The sequence below is a fragment of the Vombatus ursinus genome, unplaced genomic scaffold, assembly GCF_900497805.2.
Source record: "Vombatus ursinus unplaced genomic scaffold, bare-nosed wombat genome assembly UNPS02014777.1, whole genome shotgun sequence".
NCBI classification, from domain to species: Eukaryota; Metazoa; Chordata; class Mammalia; order Diprotodontia; family Vombatidae; genus Vombatus; species Vombatus ursinus.
The window spans coordinates 2123847-2138965 of NW_020954555.1; the positions used below are offsets into that span (position 1 = coordinate 2123847).

At 45.5% G+C, this 15119-nt stretch overlaps 1 protein-coding gene and 1 pseudogene across 1 annotated transcript; both read right to left on the reverse strand.

The window, feature by feature from the left end:
- Positions 1 to 3997: 3997 nt before the first annotated feature.
- On the reverse strand, positions 3998 to 5217 carry LOC114045061 (annotated as a pseudogene).
- On the reverse strand, positions 4800 to 8408 carry NR0B2 (nuclear receptor subfamily 0 group B member 2). The gene is made up of 2 exons (XM_027864918.1): positions 7809 to 8408; positions 4800 to 6300 (listed from the first exon to the last, which is right to left on the reverse strand). The coding sequence occupies exons 1-2, from the start codon at positions 8326 to 8328 to the stop codon at positions 6059 to 6061; spliced, it is 762 nt and encodes a 253-aa protein (XP_027720719.1). The 5' UTR covers positions 8329 to 8408; the 3' UTR covers positions 4800 to 6058.
- Positions 8409 to 15119: the final 6711 nt, after the last annotated feature.

Genomic DNA, 15119 nt, shown 5'->3' on the forward strand with positions numbered 1-15119 from the left:
CGGATGAGTTTTGAGACGAGTCAGGTACAGTAGTACTACTGTATTAATTCCCTATTCCTGGAAGCTATGCCCTTCTTAATTTAGTCCAAGATTACACTGACTTGTTTTTCCTACCCACCATGTTGAATTTGAAGTTTACTATTCCCTCCCTTCAGATCAGCTTTTGTCTTATTATCACCTCTCACATCTTATAGTTGAGAAGTTGATTTTTTTGTACCTGTGAGATGTGTGTGTGTATGTGTACATACATATATGCATATACACACACATCCATGGATGATATGTATGTCTACATGGGTGGTCTAAATGTATAGACACAGGTCAGGCAGCATGGATAGATATCTGGAATTTGACCCAGGACAGTTTATGCCTATGTTGTTAGCAATCTAGCTAGGTGGAGAAAGGCTAGCAGACCCCAGGAACATCCTGAAATTGGGTATTCTTTTTTTCTCAGAGAGTAGTATCAAATTAGAATGATATCTCCCTGCTTCCACCAAATATTTCTGGTCTAGGAGTATAATAGATTTGAGACAAAAACAGTTTCCCTAGTCACCCTAATGGAGGGGAGTCTCCCTCTACCAGCTTGGCTCACAAAGGGTGGTTACATGAAGAGCCATTACAAATAACAAATAGCAGATAAGCCCATTTATTCAAGCACACAGTGAACAAATCAGAGGTGTTATATAGATGAGATTAAAACAAAGAATACACACTCACGAATGAACTCTTTAGGTGGAAGAGAGGAGAGATCTTAGCTGGAAACAAGAGTGAGCACCTGATCTCACTCAACAGAAACTCTTCAAAGTCTCTAGTGAGGCAAACTGGAAATCAGGGACATGTTGAGGAGCCAGCTTCCCCTGTGTATCTTCAGCTTTCACAGTCTGTCTTGCTCTATGATTCTCTGTCAAAGAGCTCCTGGAGCCACATGTGTTTCTCTCCACAAGAAGCCCTGTCACAGACTCCACCCCTTACATAGGTATGTAGTGTTGCCTCAGCATTCTCTCCAAAAATCAGGAGTCACAAACATTTACTAAGCCCTACTATGTGCCAGACTGTGCACTAAGCACTTTCCCAAATATTATCTCATTTGATAATATTTGACCCGTCACAGCTTAGGCCTCCAGGATCAGATGTGGTCCATGTGAGCCCAGAGTCTTTGGAGGACAATAGGCCATGGATTGCAATAATATGTGGCAGCCAGAGCCAAACTCAGTAGCCTTGCTGATGTCTGGCCACTGCAGAGTGTAATGGGTCCTTAATCTTGAATGCTGTGCGGGAAGATAGTTGGCATGTTGCATAGAGCATTAGGCCTGGAGTCAAGAAGACTTGAGTTCAGGTTTGGCCTTAGACACTTACTAATATGACCCTGGGCAAGTCACTTAACCTCTACCTGATGCAATTTCCTAAACTGTAAAAACTTACTTCCAAGGGTTATCATGAAGATCAGATGAGATAATATTTCCAAAGTGCTTAGCACAGTGCCTTTCACATAGTAGGCACTTAATAAATGCTTGTTCTCTTCTTCCTTCCCCTTCCCTATGACCCTCTCAATGTAGCCTAAGATTGGTAACCTCATCAGCAAACATGGATTTAACTATTATTTCTTTGTAAAAGACACCCAGATCCTCATATACAGCCCCAGGCTTTCCACTGAGTTTCACGACTCACTTCTATTAACCCATTCTCAAATTGGGAACGAAAAGCCTAAGACCTGGACAAAGGCCCTAGGAGTGGAAGGGTGAAGTTCAGGACAGTCCAGGAGAAGAAGTCACCCAGAGTAGGCTGTCTGTCCTTGGCCTGGATCTAGAGAGGAGTTCCAGTTGACACTGTTCTCAGTACAGGAAGCTTTCCTTGGGAGGTGAGGGAGGGCAAGGGGGAAGGAATTCTTCTAGGGGTCAATATGGACCTCTAGCCAATATGGCGGCCTCCCCAGCCTCTGTCCTCCAACCATGCCTGGTGCCATTCCTTTTCTCTGCCCAGCAGCTGCTTTGGGAATGTATTCATATTCATGGTCTTTCAGCAGAGTCAGGAAGATGAATCAGTGATAGCTCCTTCCTTGCCACCCCCTCCCCCCATATACACACAGACACACGTGATGATTTGTAAACTAGACAGGTGTAGGGGGTAGTTTGGGGGTTATCTGCATCTTAAAAATTATCCATGCCTGGTTATTATCTACAGTTTTCAATTATCTGTTCCCCCTTCCCCCATCACTGGTTATGGGGAATGGACTTTATCCTGCTTGTGGGAGACACAGATCAGGACAATGGATCAAAAACCAGGAGGATGACCTGGGGGATAACCTGCTCTGTTATTCCTTTCCCAGGAAGGGGGGTAGGAGGAGGGACAGAGTCGCTGTCCAGTTTTAGACCTCTGACCATTTTATCTCCTGATTTTGTGTGTGAGCGCCATTCTCCCTTACCTGCTACATGACCCTGCCACGTGCTCCTCCCCAGGTAGGTCTGCTTCTTCCACCTTGGGCATCTCTTTCCTCCTTTCACGCATATTCCCAGGGCAGGGCAATGCTCTGGCCTAAACACCTCCAGGAAGATTTAGGGTCTTCTCCCTCAGGACTCTGTTAATCATTCTCTTGGGAAAGGTCATTCACTGTGAGGTCATTCACATAGTCCCTGCGCTGTTTCCCTTGGGAAACTGTCCTAACCCCACCCCTAGGGGCCACCATAGGCTCCATATCCAGACCGGGGCCATGAACTGGCACTATCAGCTGCTTTGGCACAGAGCACTCCCCGAAGGATCTCTGATTTCCCAGACACAGACAGACACATACAGACACATGCACAGCCGTGCCGATGCAAACACATAACCCAGACGCAGATGTACAAGCGCACAAACACCGACAAATACAATGCACGTACAAAGAAGCAGGCACAGACCCATTTCTCGTCTTAAATGACAAGACTCCTCAGTATGCACTTTCAGCTTTGGTCAGAGTACTATCCTTGCTGCTCACTGCCCTAAATGCCAAGTTTAGTCATACCAAAGGGTGGTGGAGCGTCCAGAGAACCAGACTGCAAGTCAGGAGATGTAGGACTGAGTCCTGGACTTACAATTGCCTAATGAGGTGACCTTAAGCAAGGTAGTCTACTCTATGGGCCTCGTTTTTCTCATCTGTAAATAAGAGCGCTAGATTAGATCATCTCTAAGGACCTCCCAGCTCCCATAATCTGTGTTCAAAGGTCCTTCCCAGTTGACATTCCATGTTTTAGGTAAGATCCCTTCTAGAGCAACCATTTGGTATTCTAACAGCCTCGGTACTGAAGTCCTGACTATGACTTTTCTTGGCATTGATTTCATTAATTTTCATCATTATTTCATAATTAATTGATTTCATCAATACAGCAATTCCTTGTGTTTAAATTCATACCACTGATGAGGATTGCAAGTCCTTGGCAATTTATAGTTTTAAGGAATTGTCTGAGATACCAAGAGATTAAGTGATTTACCCAAGGTCACTGCAGCCAGTTGGTGTTAGAGGTAGGATGTGAATCCAGGGCTTTCTGCCTCTGAGGCTAGTCATATATCCACCATATCATATGCCTATCTTTTCTTTTTTTCAAATGTTTACAACTTTATCCTTCGACTCTTTTATTTATAAATTGGCAGTTCTTCCTAGCCTTCATTTTCTTTTTCATGTCAAGTATTAAAGATTTCCATGTCTTTTCTCAAAATTGCTTATTCTTTAGCAGTTAACCAAAATAATGTTCCTAAACTTAAAAAGTCCTTAATATCTTATTCATTGTATTTGGGGGTTTTCCATTTTCTCATGGAGAAAAAAAATTAATTTAGAAAAAAAATTAATTAATTAATTAACTCAACCTTATATGTTGTCTACTTGCTACTTCTACAACATAATCCTGGATAGTAAAATTTGGTGTATGTTGTCTTAATTTCCATTGCATGAAGAGGGAGAAATCATCAAGAAAATCTTTAACCATCATGTGGAAAGCCTTGAAAGTCCATGCTTTGCCCTCAAGGTTCAGTTATTCTCTCTTACCCACTGCTCAATCCATTTCATTATCTGATCTAAATTACTCTCTAGATCTTCTGGTACATTGCTGGGCAGCTGGTGTACTATTTCATGCTTACAGGAGGCCATGGATTCTTCATAAAGAATTTGGTAAATTTCACTCTGAACATTGTCCTGTAGTTTCTTTACACCGTACCCCTCTTTTCAAGTCTTATATATAATAGAGGATTATCTGTTTGAAGCACAAAAACCATAAGAAACTGTCATTCAGGGAAGAAGTCACAGCCATGGCAATCAACAATAATTGTACCTTCTTTCCTTTTATTTTCTCACTCATCAACTCCTCTGTTTTTATCCAAAATGGAACAATCATATTCTTCATTAAAGCCATCACATTACTGTCCTTCTTGTGCTCAATCGCCCACATTAATGCATATCGGTCCTGTTCTTGATGCAAGGTCTTTACTTAGTGTGGTCTTTCCAACCCCTGGTGTACCTGTGAGCAGGATATCGGGCAGCCTCGTGGATACCGTGACGCCAGCTCTGCCCTGGTTGCCTGCTCTCCGGGACGGAGCAGCAGGCAGAAGTGTATGCCCATCTTAATATGATTCCAAGTCCCTAAACCAAATAACATGATCTCTCTGTTGGCCAATGTCTAGGAACTTTGGGGATCTCTTCTCATAGATTATCTGTAATATGGCACAGCAGGGTCCAGGGACAATATACTCTCCCCCCCAAAGAGACACCTGGAGTTGAGTTCCAAGGATATGAAATCTTTTATTATAAAAACCAATAACTTAAATTAGTTCTGTACAAGTTTCAGGGTGCCTTGGCTTATGAACAGCCCAGGTTCACAGTCATGTTGGGAAGGGAGACCTTGACCAACCCTCCAGGCTCAAAATGGAAAGATACTTCCTTTCCCTTTGGTGTCTTTAGGAAGAAGCTGGGGAGATGGCTCAGAGAAACTGAAACACCCTCCCCCGAGACAGTGGGGAGCCAGGGACCCCAAAAAGTCTAAGCATCAGTATTGGACTAGTAAACTTTCCAGGGACATCATTGGGGGTGGGAGGACTCTTGGTAAAAGTGAGTTGTTTTGAATTTTTGTCCATTTTTTGGAGAACGTTGCACAGACCTGGCCATAACTGGCCAATCCTAGGAGAGATTTAGAGCAGGGATCTTTAACTTGAAGTCCGTGGATCCCCTTGTAGGTTGGACCTCAGGAGGCCCATGATTGTGGATGAGAAAAAAAATCTCGTCTTTATGTTCACTAACCTCTAACTGAAATTTAACATTTCTTCCAATTGTGAATTAAAAAAACCCTGATTCTGAGAAAGGGTCCATATGCTACACTACATTGCCAGTGTAGTTCATGACACAAACAAGGTTAAAAACCCCTAGATTATAGAGGTAAGAAGATGTAAAGAGAAAAGGGGAGTGGAATTTCTAAGGTGTGGAATGCTGTCAGCACATGGGTATTCCACATGAGGGACAAAGGATGTATTTCCTTTTTGTTTTTGTATCTTCAGCACTTAATATAGTGTCTGGCACACAGTAGGTACTTAATAAGTGTTTGATGAATTTGATAAAATCTAGACCACTCCCTCCCCCTTGTTTTCCCATTGACTGATTCCCAAGCCCTCAAAACCAGTAGATTGGAAGATATGAATTCCTTCATCTCTAGAAATTTTTAAGCTTATGAGTCAAGTATGATGCAGAGGGAATTCCTATTCCTATCTTAGACTGGATGTCCTCAGGGGTCCTTTCCAGTTGGGAGTCTATGAAAGCCCAGCATCAGAGCTGAGCTAGTAAGCATCTCCACCCCACCCCAACTTGACTAGCTTTGGCACCTATTAAGGTGGGATACAGAGCCTAGATCTGGAGAATGCTTAGGGCTGGGCATAATGGGTGAGTCCCTGCCCTGAGGCAGTCCAGATCCCATCCAGAGAGGCACAGCCCTCCGAACAAGCTCTCTTACAAGTCTAACGGAGTCTCTGTATTGTCTCAAGCCTGGGTGAGGTGCCTTTGGGTCTTGAATGCATTTGAAAGTGGGAAGGAGCACCATCCCCTAGGTTAAGTCAAGAATAGCATGTCCACAATGAGGCTGGTGATGTCAGCATCCCCAAACATTGGATGGAAAAAGAGGGAGCTGAGCAGAGCAGGAGGGATGGACTTAAGGGTGTTGGCCACAAGGAGGATGCGTGCAAAGCAGCCCCTGTCCACAGGGTGATGGAGTGCCAAAGCCTCCCGAAGGACCTGCTGCGCCTCGTGATGCAAGCTCTCCACGTAGGAAGCAGTCTGGAGGCCGGGTGTGTCTACAGTAAAAGAGGAAAGGGGAGAGCTGGTTAAACCACTGCCACCTTCTGAGAGGCAGCAAACACCGGGGCAGAAGTTTGAAGGGCTGAACTCCCATGCCTGCCTTTACCACAAGCTTTCTGGCTGATCTGGGCAAAGTCAGTTCTCTGTAGTCTCTGGGATTGTGCTTTTGCATCTGGGAAATAAGAAGCTTGTATTCAGTGGTGATCACTTATGCCCCTCCCAGCTCTGACATTCTCTATTCTAAGGCTCCTGGAACCCCAGTTCTGACATCCTGTGTTCTAAGGTCCCTCCCAGCTCTGATATTCTCTGTTCTAAGGGCTCCTCTCTACCTCTGTAATTCTGTATATGGTGAAGGTTTTTTTGGGGGGGGAGGTGAATTTTTTTTCAAATAAAAGTCTATTTTCTCTCCTCACTTCCCTCTAAGGCCCCTCCTAGCTCTCACATTCAGTGTTCTAAGGGCTCTCTTCACTGTCTCAAAATTGTTCTAGGGATCCCTTTTCAGGAAGACTTCTGGTCAACCTAACACACTCTGTCCAGCACTTTATGTATGAAGTCCTATTATCACAACGGGAACTTGCCTGTTGTTTCACAACTTTTCTGTGTATCTGTCCTCTCTCTCTCTATTATTAAGACCACGGCTCCAAAAATGTTTGCATTATGTCTCCCTCATCAGACATAGCATTTCATTCTGGGAGGGTACTTAGAGGACATCTAGTCAAACCTGAGGGCAGCTAGGTAGCACAGTGGATGGAGTGCTGGAAGTGGGGTCAGGAAGATCTGAGTTCTAGTCTGGCCTCAGACACTTACTGGCTGTGTGACCCTGGGCAAGTCACTTCACCCTGTTTGCCTCAGTTTCCTCATCTGTAAAATGAGCTGGAGAAGGAAATGGCAAACCACTCCAGTATCTTTGCCAGGAAAACCTCAAATGGGGTCACAAAGAGTCAGATATAACTGAAAACAACTGAACAACAACAAATCAAACTGTTGCATTCTATAGATGAGGAAATTGAAGCCCGGAGAGTTTAAGTGATTTCCCTGATGCCATCCAACTAGTTAGTCTCAGAGTCACCTTTGAACCCAGGCCCTCTGACTTCGAATCCACTTCTCTCTTCACTTTACTATATTAACTCTTTCCCTCTCCTAGCCAGGCCAGGACTTTGCCAACGGGGTTTTCAGGCTGGGGAGCTGATTACCTTGTCTGACACTTTGCCAGTGGCTCCAGACCTCTTCATCACCATATGCATGGTGATGCCACTTCTTTCTTCCCTCTTCCCAAAGTTGCTTCCTTTCCTAAGAAGGTGTGTGTGTGTGGGGGCATCCTGGCAGTTTTGAGTTCTTATTCTCCCTGGACATAGGGGCTTCTGCCCCCTAGGCTCCCCACAGGAGCTTTGGCTATGTGAAGGTAAGGCAAGAAGGGGACAGATGGGCCCTGGTAAGGTACTGAGGTGATTAGCTGAAAGGGAGGTAGGGTGGGATAGAGGAGAGGCAGGGATCTTCCACTCACCAGGATTAAAGAGGATAGCTCCTTTTAGGTAGGCATACTCCTTGGGGCTCAGGTCCAGACTCCAGAAGGTATGTAGGCAGCATTGGAGTCGATGTACCCCTGCAAGTGTGGGCTGGGGTGTTTGGGGTTCTGGGCTCCTCTCCTCCAGCAGAATCTTCTTGAGCATACTGGGGGCTGGCATCTCAGTCACCTCGATATTCACCGCATCCTGGGCCAGCCCCAGGAGGAAGAGGGGGGCCCAGCAGTTGGCCAGCAGCAACCTCTGGTCCCCTGGGGGCAGCAAGCCAAACGAGGGCAGGTTCTGCAGGAAAGCTACTGTCTTAGCCAGCACGCCTGCTGCTGCCAGGCAGGTGTGCTGGGGAGCTCGCAGGCAGACGGTGCGGTGCCGGGCACAGAGGCAGTGGGCATGAGGTGATGGGCCCCGGGACCGGCTCAGCAAGGAATACAGAATGGCATGTTGGCTGTCTCCACGTTGGCACTCACATGCTCCGGAGCCTGTAGCGGGCCCACCCAGGCTCATGGTTGGGCAGCGAGGTAGGGCTGAGAGGTCGGGCAGGCAAAGATGACTCTGGCCGCTGCCAGCCTAACACTGTTCACTCCCTGTGGGGCCTGCTTGACACACCATCCTAGCCTGTGCTTCTGATTCTATTTATAATCCCTCGGGTGGGAGGGGAACCAGCCCCCACAACCTTGACTCCACCAGGGAAGTCCTATTCATTGAAAAACAAGATGACCCTGGCACGGTTGGCTGGGGAAGTGGCAGGCGGGGAGGGGGAGGGCATGCACGGGCTCCACGTGGCCCTGATAGGGCTTTTAGTCAATGAAAGGACCAGCTGGGGTCACCAGGCAGCCCGCTTTATTGGATGACTCAGGCATGATAAACAGGGCCATTAACCCAGCCGGTACCAGGACACCAAGGCCCCAGGTACACAGTCAGCATCGGGGACATGACAGGTGTCAGTGTACGCATACACACGGCCCTTGTCTGCACCAGGGGCCGCCCAGAGGGGAAAACAGCCTCACAGTCAGACTAACCTTGGACAGCACAACCTGGAAGTCACCTTATCAGCTGCTGTTTGTTTAACCTTGGGCCCTGCACTGGAGGTTCCTGAGGTGCTGGCTTCTGGGTACACAGGATCTGCAAAGCTGGAGGGTGCTTATCTGGGCCCCTGTGCCTCAGTTTCCTTATCAAAAAAATGGGGGTAATAATAGGCCACCTGGCTCACGGGATCTCAGTTTCTACCTACATAAAAAGAGGAGGTTAGACTATATGATGTCTAAGGCCTTTCCAGGTTTGACAGTTTATGTTCTAAAGGAGCTGCCAGCTCTGACATTCTGTGTTCCAAGGGCCCTCCCACCTCTGAAATTCTGTGTTCCAACTCTGACTTGTTCTAAGAGCCCTTCCCAGTTCTTGCATTGTATATTTTAAAGGCTTTTCCAGCTCTAACATTCCCATGTTCCAAGGCCCCTCCAATTGTACTGGCATGGTTCCCTGAATCACCTCTTTTCTCACTGTAGCCTGAAGCTGGGACACCAGGACGTTCTAGAGGAGACCCCCAGTTAGCTGAGCTGATAAAGGGTTCTCCTGTTGCTCGAAGTTAGAGTCAGGCTTTGAGTTCTTGTTATTGACCATGTGACTCCATTCTCTCTCCATTGGCCATTCTTCTTCTCAAAATGGTAGAGCTCTGCCTAGGTCAAGGTTGCCTGTGCATCTCTCTTAGCTTGCAGGGCGGTGTTCAGCTCAGCCCAACCCTCTGCCTCTTCAAAAAGAACCCCTCACAGCCAGAGGCAGGACCTTTTATTAAAAAATGTAAGTGTTCTATATTCTGTGTCCTTGGTCATTCAACCAAGCACCAGCCTGCTTGGGAGTCAATTCCCTTATTCAGTGTACTGTTGCTTTTCTGCTCTGTTCATAGGGCAGCTAGGTAGCACTGTGTTTAGAATACTGAACTTGGAGTCAGGATAGACCTGGGTTCAAATCCTGCCTTGGACCCTTTCTAGCTTTGTGGCCCTCTCAGTCTCAATTTCCCCATCTGTGAAATGGGAATAATAATAGCTCCTATCTTATAGGGTTGGTGTGAAGATTAAATGCAATAATATTTCTAAAGTGCTTTGTAAACCTTAAAGTGCTATATAAATACTAGCTATTATTATGACTTTGTTAAAGTATCTGTCTTAGAACAAGCTCCCAGAGGGCATGGCATTTAAAACATGGAATATCAGAGCCGGAAGACACATTAAAACACAAAAGATCATAGACTCTGTACTATAGTGTGTTAGAGGTGAAAGGTCTTAGGACATAGAGTACCAAAGCAGGACGTTGGAGATCATAGTGTATGGACCCCTCTGGCAGTCTGGTGGAGTCAGGGGTAGCCTGGATTCCTGCTCTAGTCTAGTGCCTTCATTTTACCATTGAGGAAACTGAGGCCCAGGGGATGTTAAAGGCCTTTCTCAGGATCTCAAAGAAAGTAAGGGACAGAGCTGAGGCCCAAACTCAGACCCCTAGATTCTCAGCCTTGTTGACTGACTGACTAGTTTCTGCCTCTGGACGTGCTCCCCCGCTACACTTCATAGTAGAGTCCACTAGAGGCAGTAGCAGTAGCCACACAAAGTAGGAGGTAGGCATCTTTATGGCCCACCATATTGCCTCTCAACATCTGACATTCCCACTAGGGAAGAAACTTTGGATGGTCTTTAGCAGTCCATGAAGAGGAAGATGAAGGCACCAAAAAGAACGAAATGAACAGAGCTGAAATCATACAAAACATCCCAAAGGCAAACAGCATAGATGCTTAGATCTTCTACCTAGAAGGAGGCTCAGAAGTTTATCTAGTAGTCCAGCCCCTTGTGTCCAGGCAAGTAAGTTTAGTGTGGATGCCCTGGACCATGAGTTTTCTCATTGCCTTTGGATTCAGGAATTGCTGAGCCAGAACTGAACATACACACACACACACACACACACACACACACAATGCATATATACATACATATATGCTTGCATGCATACATATGTATATACTATACTATACATACATACATATATACAAAAAGTGGCATCTGCTAATGTCTCAGCCTCTTTCCTTTTCTGCTACAATCAAGTCAGGACATCTTTGAGCTGGTCCAAAAGTTAGGTTTAGGGCAGGGCGACTGCCTGGTGTCATCTCCACTTATCCGGCAGTCACTGTAAGCACGTGGCTGCCTGTCCCTTTGTGCAGATCTTTCCTTCCTGACAGGAGGCAAAAAGTCCTCTAACATGAATGTGTCCAGGCAGGTGATTGTGGCTACAAAGTGGAACAAGGCAGACATTAGTCAATGAATCAACAACAACAACAACAATAATAATAGCTAACACTTATAGAGCTCCTACTGTGTACCAGGCATTGTGCTAAGTGCCTTACAATTACCATCTCATTTGATACAAGCATTTATTAAGTGCCTACTATGTGCAGGGCACTGTGCTAAGGCAAAAACCATCCCTGCCCTCAAGGAGCTCCCAGTCTAAGGGAGAGACAACATGCAAACAAGTGTGTACCTACAAGATATTGACTAGTAGACAAAGGTAATCTTAGAGGGAAGATACTCTGAGCTCCCTTTTAACCCCCCCCCCCCCCCCGGATTTTGATGACGCCACTCCCCTTGCTTCTCTTCCTGTTTGTCTGACTTTGGTCTCTTCGGTCTCCGTTGCTGGGTAATCATCCATATCCCATTTTGTAAATGTGGATCTACCCCAAAGGGTCTGACCAGGGACCTCTCTGCTTTTCTCTTTCCACACTCTTTCTTGCTGATCTCATCAAATCTTACAGGTTCCACTATCATCTCAATCTATGACTGCTAGATAGTCAGCTTTGCAGCTGATTGGCACAGCGGATCGAGCTGTGGACCTGGAGTCAGGAAGACTCACCTTCCTGAGTTCAAATTCGGCCTCAGACACTTGCTAGCCAAGTGACCCTGGGCAAGTCACTTAACCCTGTTAGCCTTAGTTTCCTCATCTGCTGGAAATGGCAAACCACTCCAGGATCTTTTCCTAGAAAACCCCAAATGAGGTCACAAAGAGTTGAACACGACCCAAACAAGTGAACATCAAAGATCTAAAAAGCCAGTCATAGTCTTTCTCTTGAGCTCTAGTCACCTATCACTAACTACCTATTGAGCATTTTACAACTGGAGTTCCCATGAGCACCTGATCTCCATATGACCAGAACAGCATTGATTTTTCTTCCCCAAACCCACTCTTACCAACTTCCCTACTTCTGAGGTCTCTGCTTCCCTCCTTTTTTGCCCCACTCTCTCTCTCTCTCTCTCTCTCTCTCTCTCTCTCTCTCTCTCGGCTAGGCAGTGGGGTTACGTGACTTGCCCAGGGTCACATAGCTAGTAAGTGTCAAGTGTTTGAGGCCAGATTTGAACTCAGGTCCTCCTCCGTCACCTAGCTGCCCCTGCCCCATTCTCTAATGAAGAGCTCACCTTTCCTCTTTTCCATGACCATCCCCTCTACTTATACCCTGGATTCCATCCCCTTCTAACCCTTCCATGGGAGCAGGTTGTTCTCATAATCATCTCCTTTCTCTCTAGTCTTCAATCTTTCCTTATCTATTAGTTCCTTCCCTTCCTTTTACAAACATTCCCAGTTCTCTTCTATCCTTAAAAAACCTTCATTTGACCCAGTTATCCCCTCAAGCTATCTACCATCCTATACCTTCCTTTATCTATCCTATGCCCTTCCTTCAACAGCTAAACTCATAGAAAAAAGCCATCTCCACTTGCTGCCTCCACTTTTTCTCCTCTCCCTCATTTAGCAGCCCCTGGCCTTCTGGCATCCAGTTTAATAATTCAATTGAATCTGCTGCCTCCAAAGTTATCAGTGCCCTTCTAATGACCAAATTCCAGGACCTCTTTTCTCCTTCCTCCTTCTTGGCCTCTCTTCACTATCTGACACTGCTTGCTGACCCCCTTTCCTCCTGGATATGTACTCCTCTTTGCATTTTGGGTGATGCCACTCTCTCTTGGTTTTCTACCTCCTTGGCTGGTCCCTTCTTCCCAATCTCCTTTGCTGGATCACGTCCGACTTCCTACATGTGGATACACCCTTAGCCTTTGTCCTGGGCTCACTTCTCTTTGATCCTTACATACACTCTCTGAGTAATCTTATAAAGTCCTAGAACAGGGGTGGAGAACCTGTGACCTCAAGGCCACATGTGACCCTCAAGTGTGGCCACAGTCTCTCTACCATTTGTCCCCTTCCCTTTGCTGATAGAAACACGGATCCTAATTCAGGTCCTCATCAACTCTCACCTGTATTTTTGCAGTAACACAGCTGGCATTTATATAGCATTATGTAGCATTTGCTATGTGCCAAGGCATTGTGCTAAGTGCTTTACAAATATTATCTCATTTGATCCTCGTAACAACCCTGGGAGGAAGGTGCTAGTATTATCCCTATTTTATAGATGAGGAAACTGAGACAGAGAGAAGTGAAGTGACTTGGCCAAGGTCATATAGCAGGTAAACGTCTGAGGCTATATTTAAACTCAGGATTTCTCGACTCCAGGCCTGGTGCTGTATTTATGGTGACACTTCATTGGTTCCTCTGCCCCTGATCTGTTTAAAATACGCTATCTGGTTGGTGCCTCTCTTTTCAGAATGAAAATGAAAACTCTTCAAAAAACATTTTCAAAAAATGAAAACTCCTAAACACTATTCCCACGAAATTTTGATGTGCCTAGCCTAGACTTTTCCTTCCTCTTTAATGTTGCTACTTTCTTGGCCATTCTTGCTCAGATGCTTCAGGACTTTCTCCTTGTAATCTAAAACCTTGAGCGTGGAGTCTCTGACCTCACTAATTTGACCTATCACCTGCTGACATCTCTGTGTTTTTCCATTTCCATTCATTTATTTAGTATAGAATCAGTTTCTTTTTTGACAACTAGCTGGCACAGTGGATAGAATGCTGGGCTTGGAGCCAAGAAGACCTGAGTTCAATTCCAGCCTCAGACACTTACTAGTTGTGTTACCCTGGGTAAGACACTTAACCGTTGTTTGCCTCAGTTTTATCATCTGTAAAATGGGGATATGGGGCAGCTAGGTGACATAGTGGATAGAGCACCGGCCTTGAAGTCAGGAGGACCTGAGTTCAAATCCGACCTCAGACCAAACACTTGACACTTACTAGCTGTGTGACCCTGTGCAAGTCACTTAACCCCAATTGCCTTAAAAAAAAAAAAAAGACTGTAAAATGGGGATAATAACAGTGCCTGCCTCCAAGGGTTGTTGTATCAAATGAGATAATAATTGTAAAGTGCTTAGCGAAGTGCCTGGCATATAGGAAGCTGTACATAAATGTTAGCTATTATTGTCAAGGATACTACCTTCCTGTAAAGTAGTGAGTTATTCACATTCATGGTGTTCCCAGATTATGATTAATCTGCAATAACTGGGCAACACAGAGACTAACTTTCCAAACCATTCTCCCTCTGTCAATAGCTGGCAAATTGAAATTCCTAAAGCATAGGTGTTTTCATGTCGTTTGCATGCTCAGAACTCTCCAATGGCTCCCTAAGGCCTCCAGAATGAAAAACAAACAAAAGACCCCAACACACAAACAAGCAACGACAAAAATAAACCCTCCTCTCTTTGGAATTTGAAGCCTTTACCAATATGGTGCCAGTCGGCCATTTCCAAGGTTAGGGCATGTTACTTCCCCTCTCGTTCACTCTACAGTTGAGCCATACTCACCTTCTTGCTGTTTCTCCTCCGCAAAATTCCATCTCCTATCCCTTTTGTGCTTGAAATGTACTCCTTGCGTATCTCTATTTCTTAGAAGCTCCAGCTTTCTGCAAAGCTCAGTTGACTGCCATCTCCTCCTACACAAGGCTTCTATTGATCCCCCAGTTCTCAGTGCTTCCCCCTTGTCTCTTTGTATTTCCTTTGTATAATTTGGTATTTGTCTGTTTATGCATTGTCTCTTCTTGAGAGAATGTAACCTCCCTGAGGGCAAGGACTGTTTCATTTTTATTGTTCTTGTATGCCCATCAAATAGCTCAGTGTGCGGCCCATAGTAGGCAGTTAATAAGTTTTTATTAAATGGATACTGAGATGATGGGATTTTTTGATTCCATGACATACAATTGTGGGAAGAGTCGACTGGCTATAACTTGGAATGACTTTTAGGTGAATGCAGGGTTACCCTATCTACTCTAGGTCTTTGTCCTCCAACATAGAAGGTCAAGATTGTTTGTGTTCATCTTGGCTGGACAAGTGGGAGGGGGGAATCAGGTTTTGGCTCACACTGCTGCAGCTCCCAGAAAGAGAGTCAGA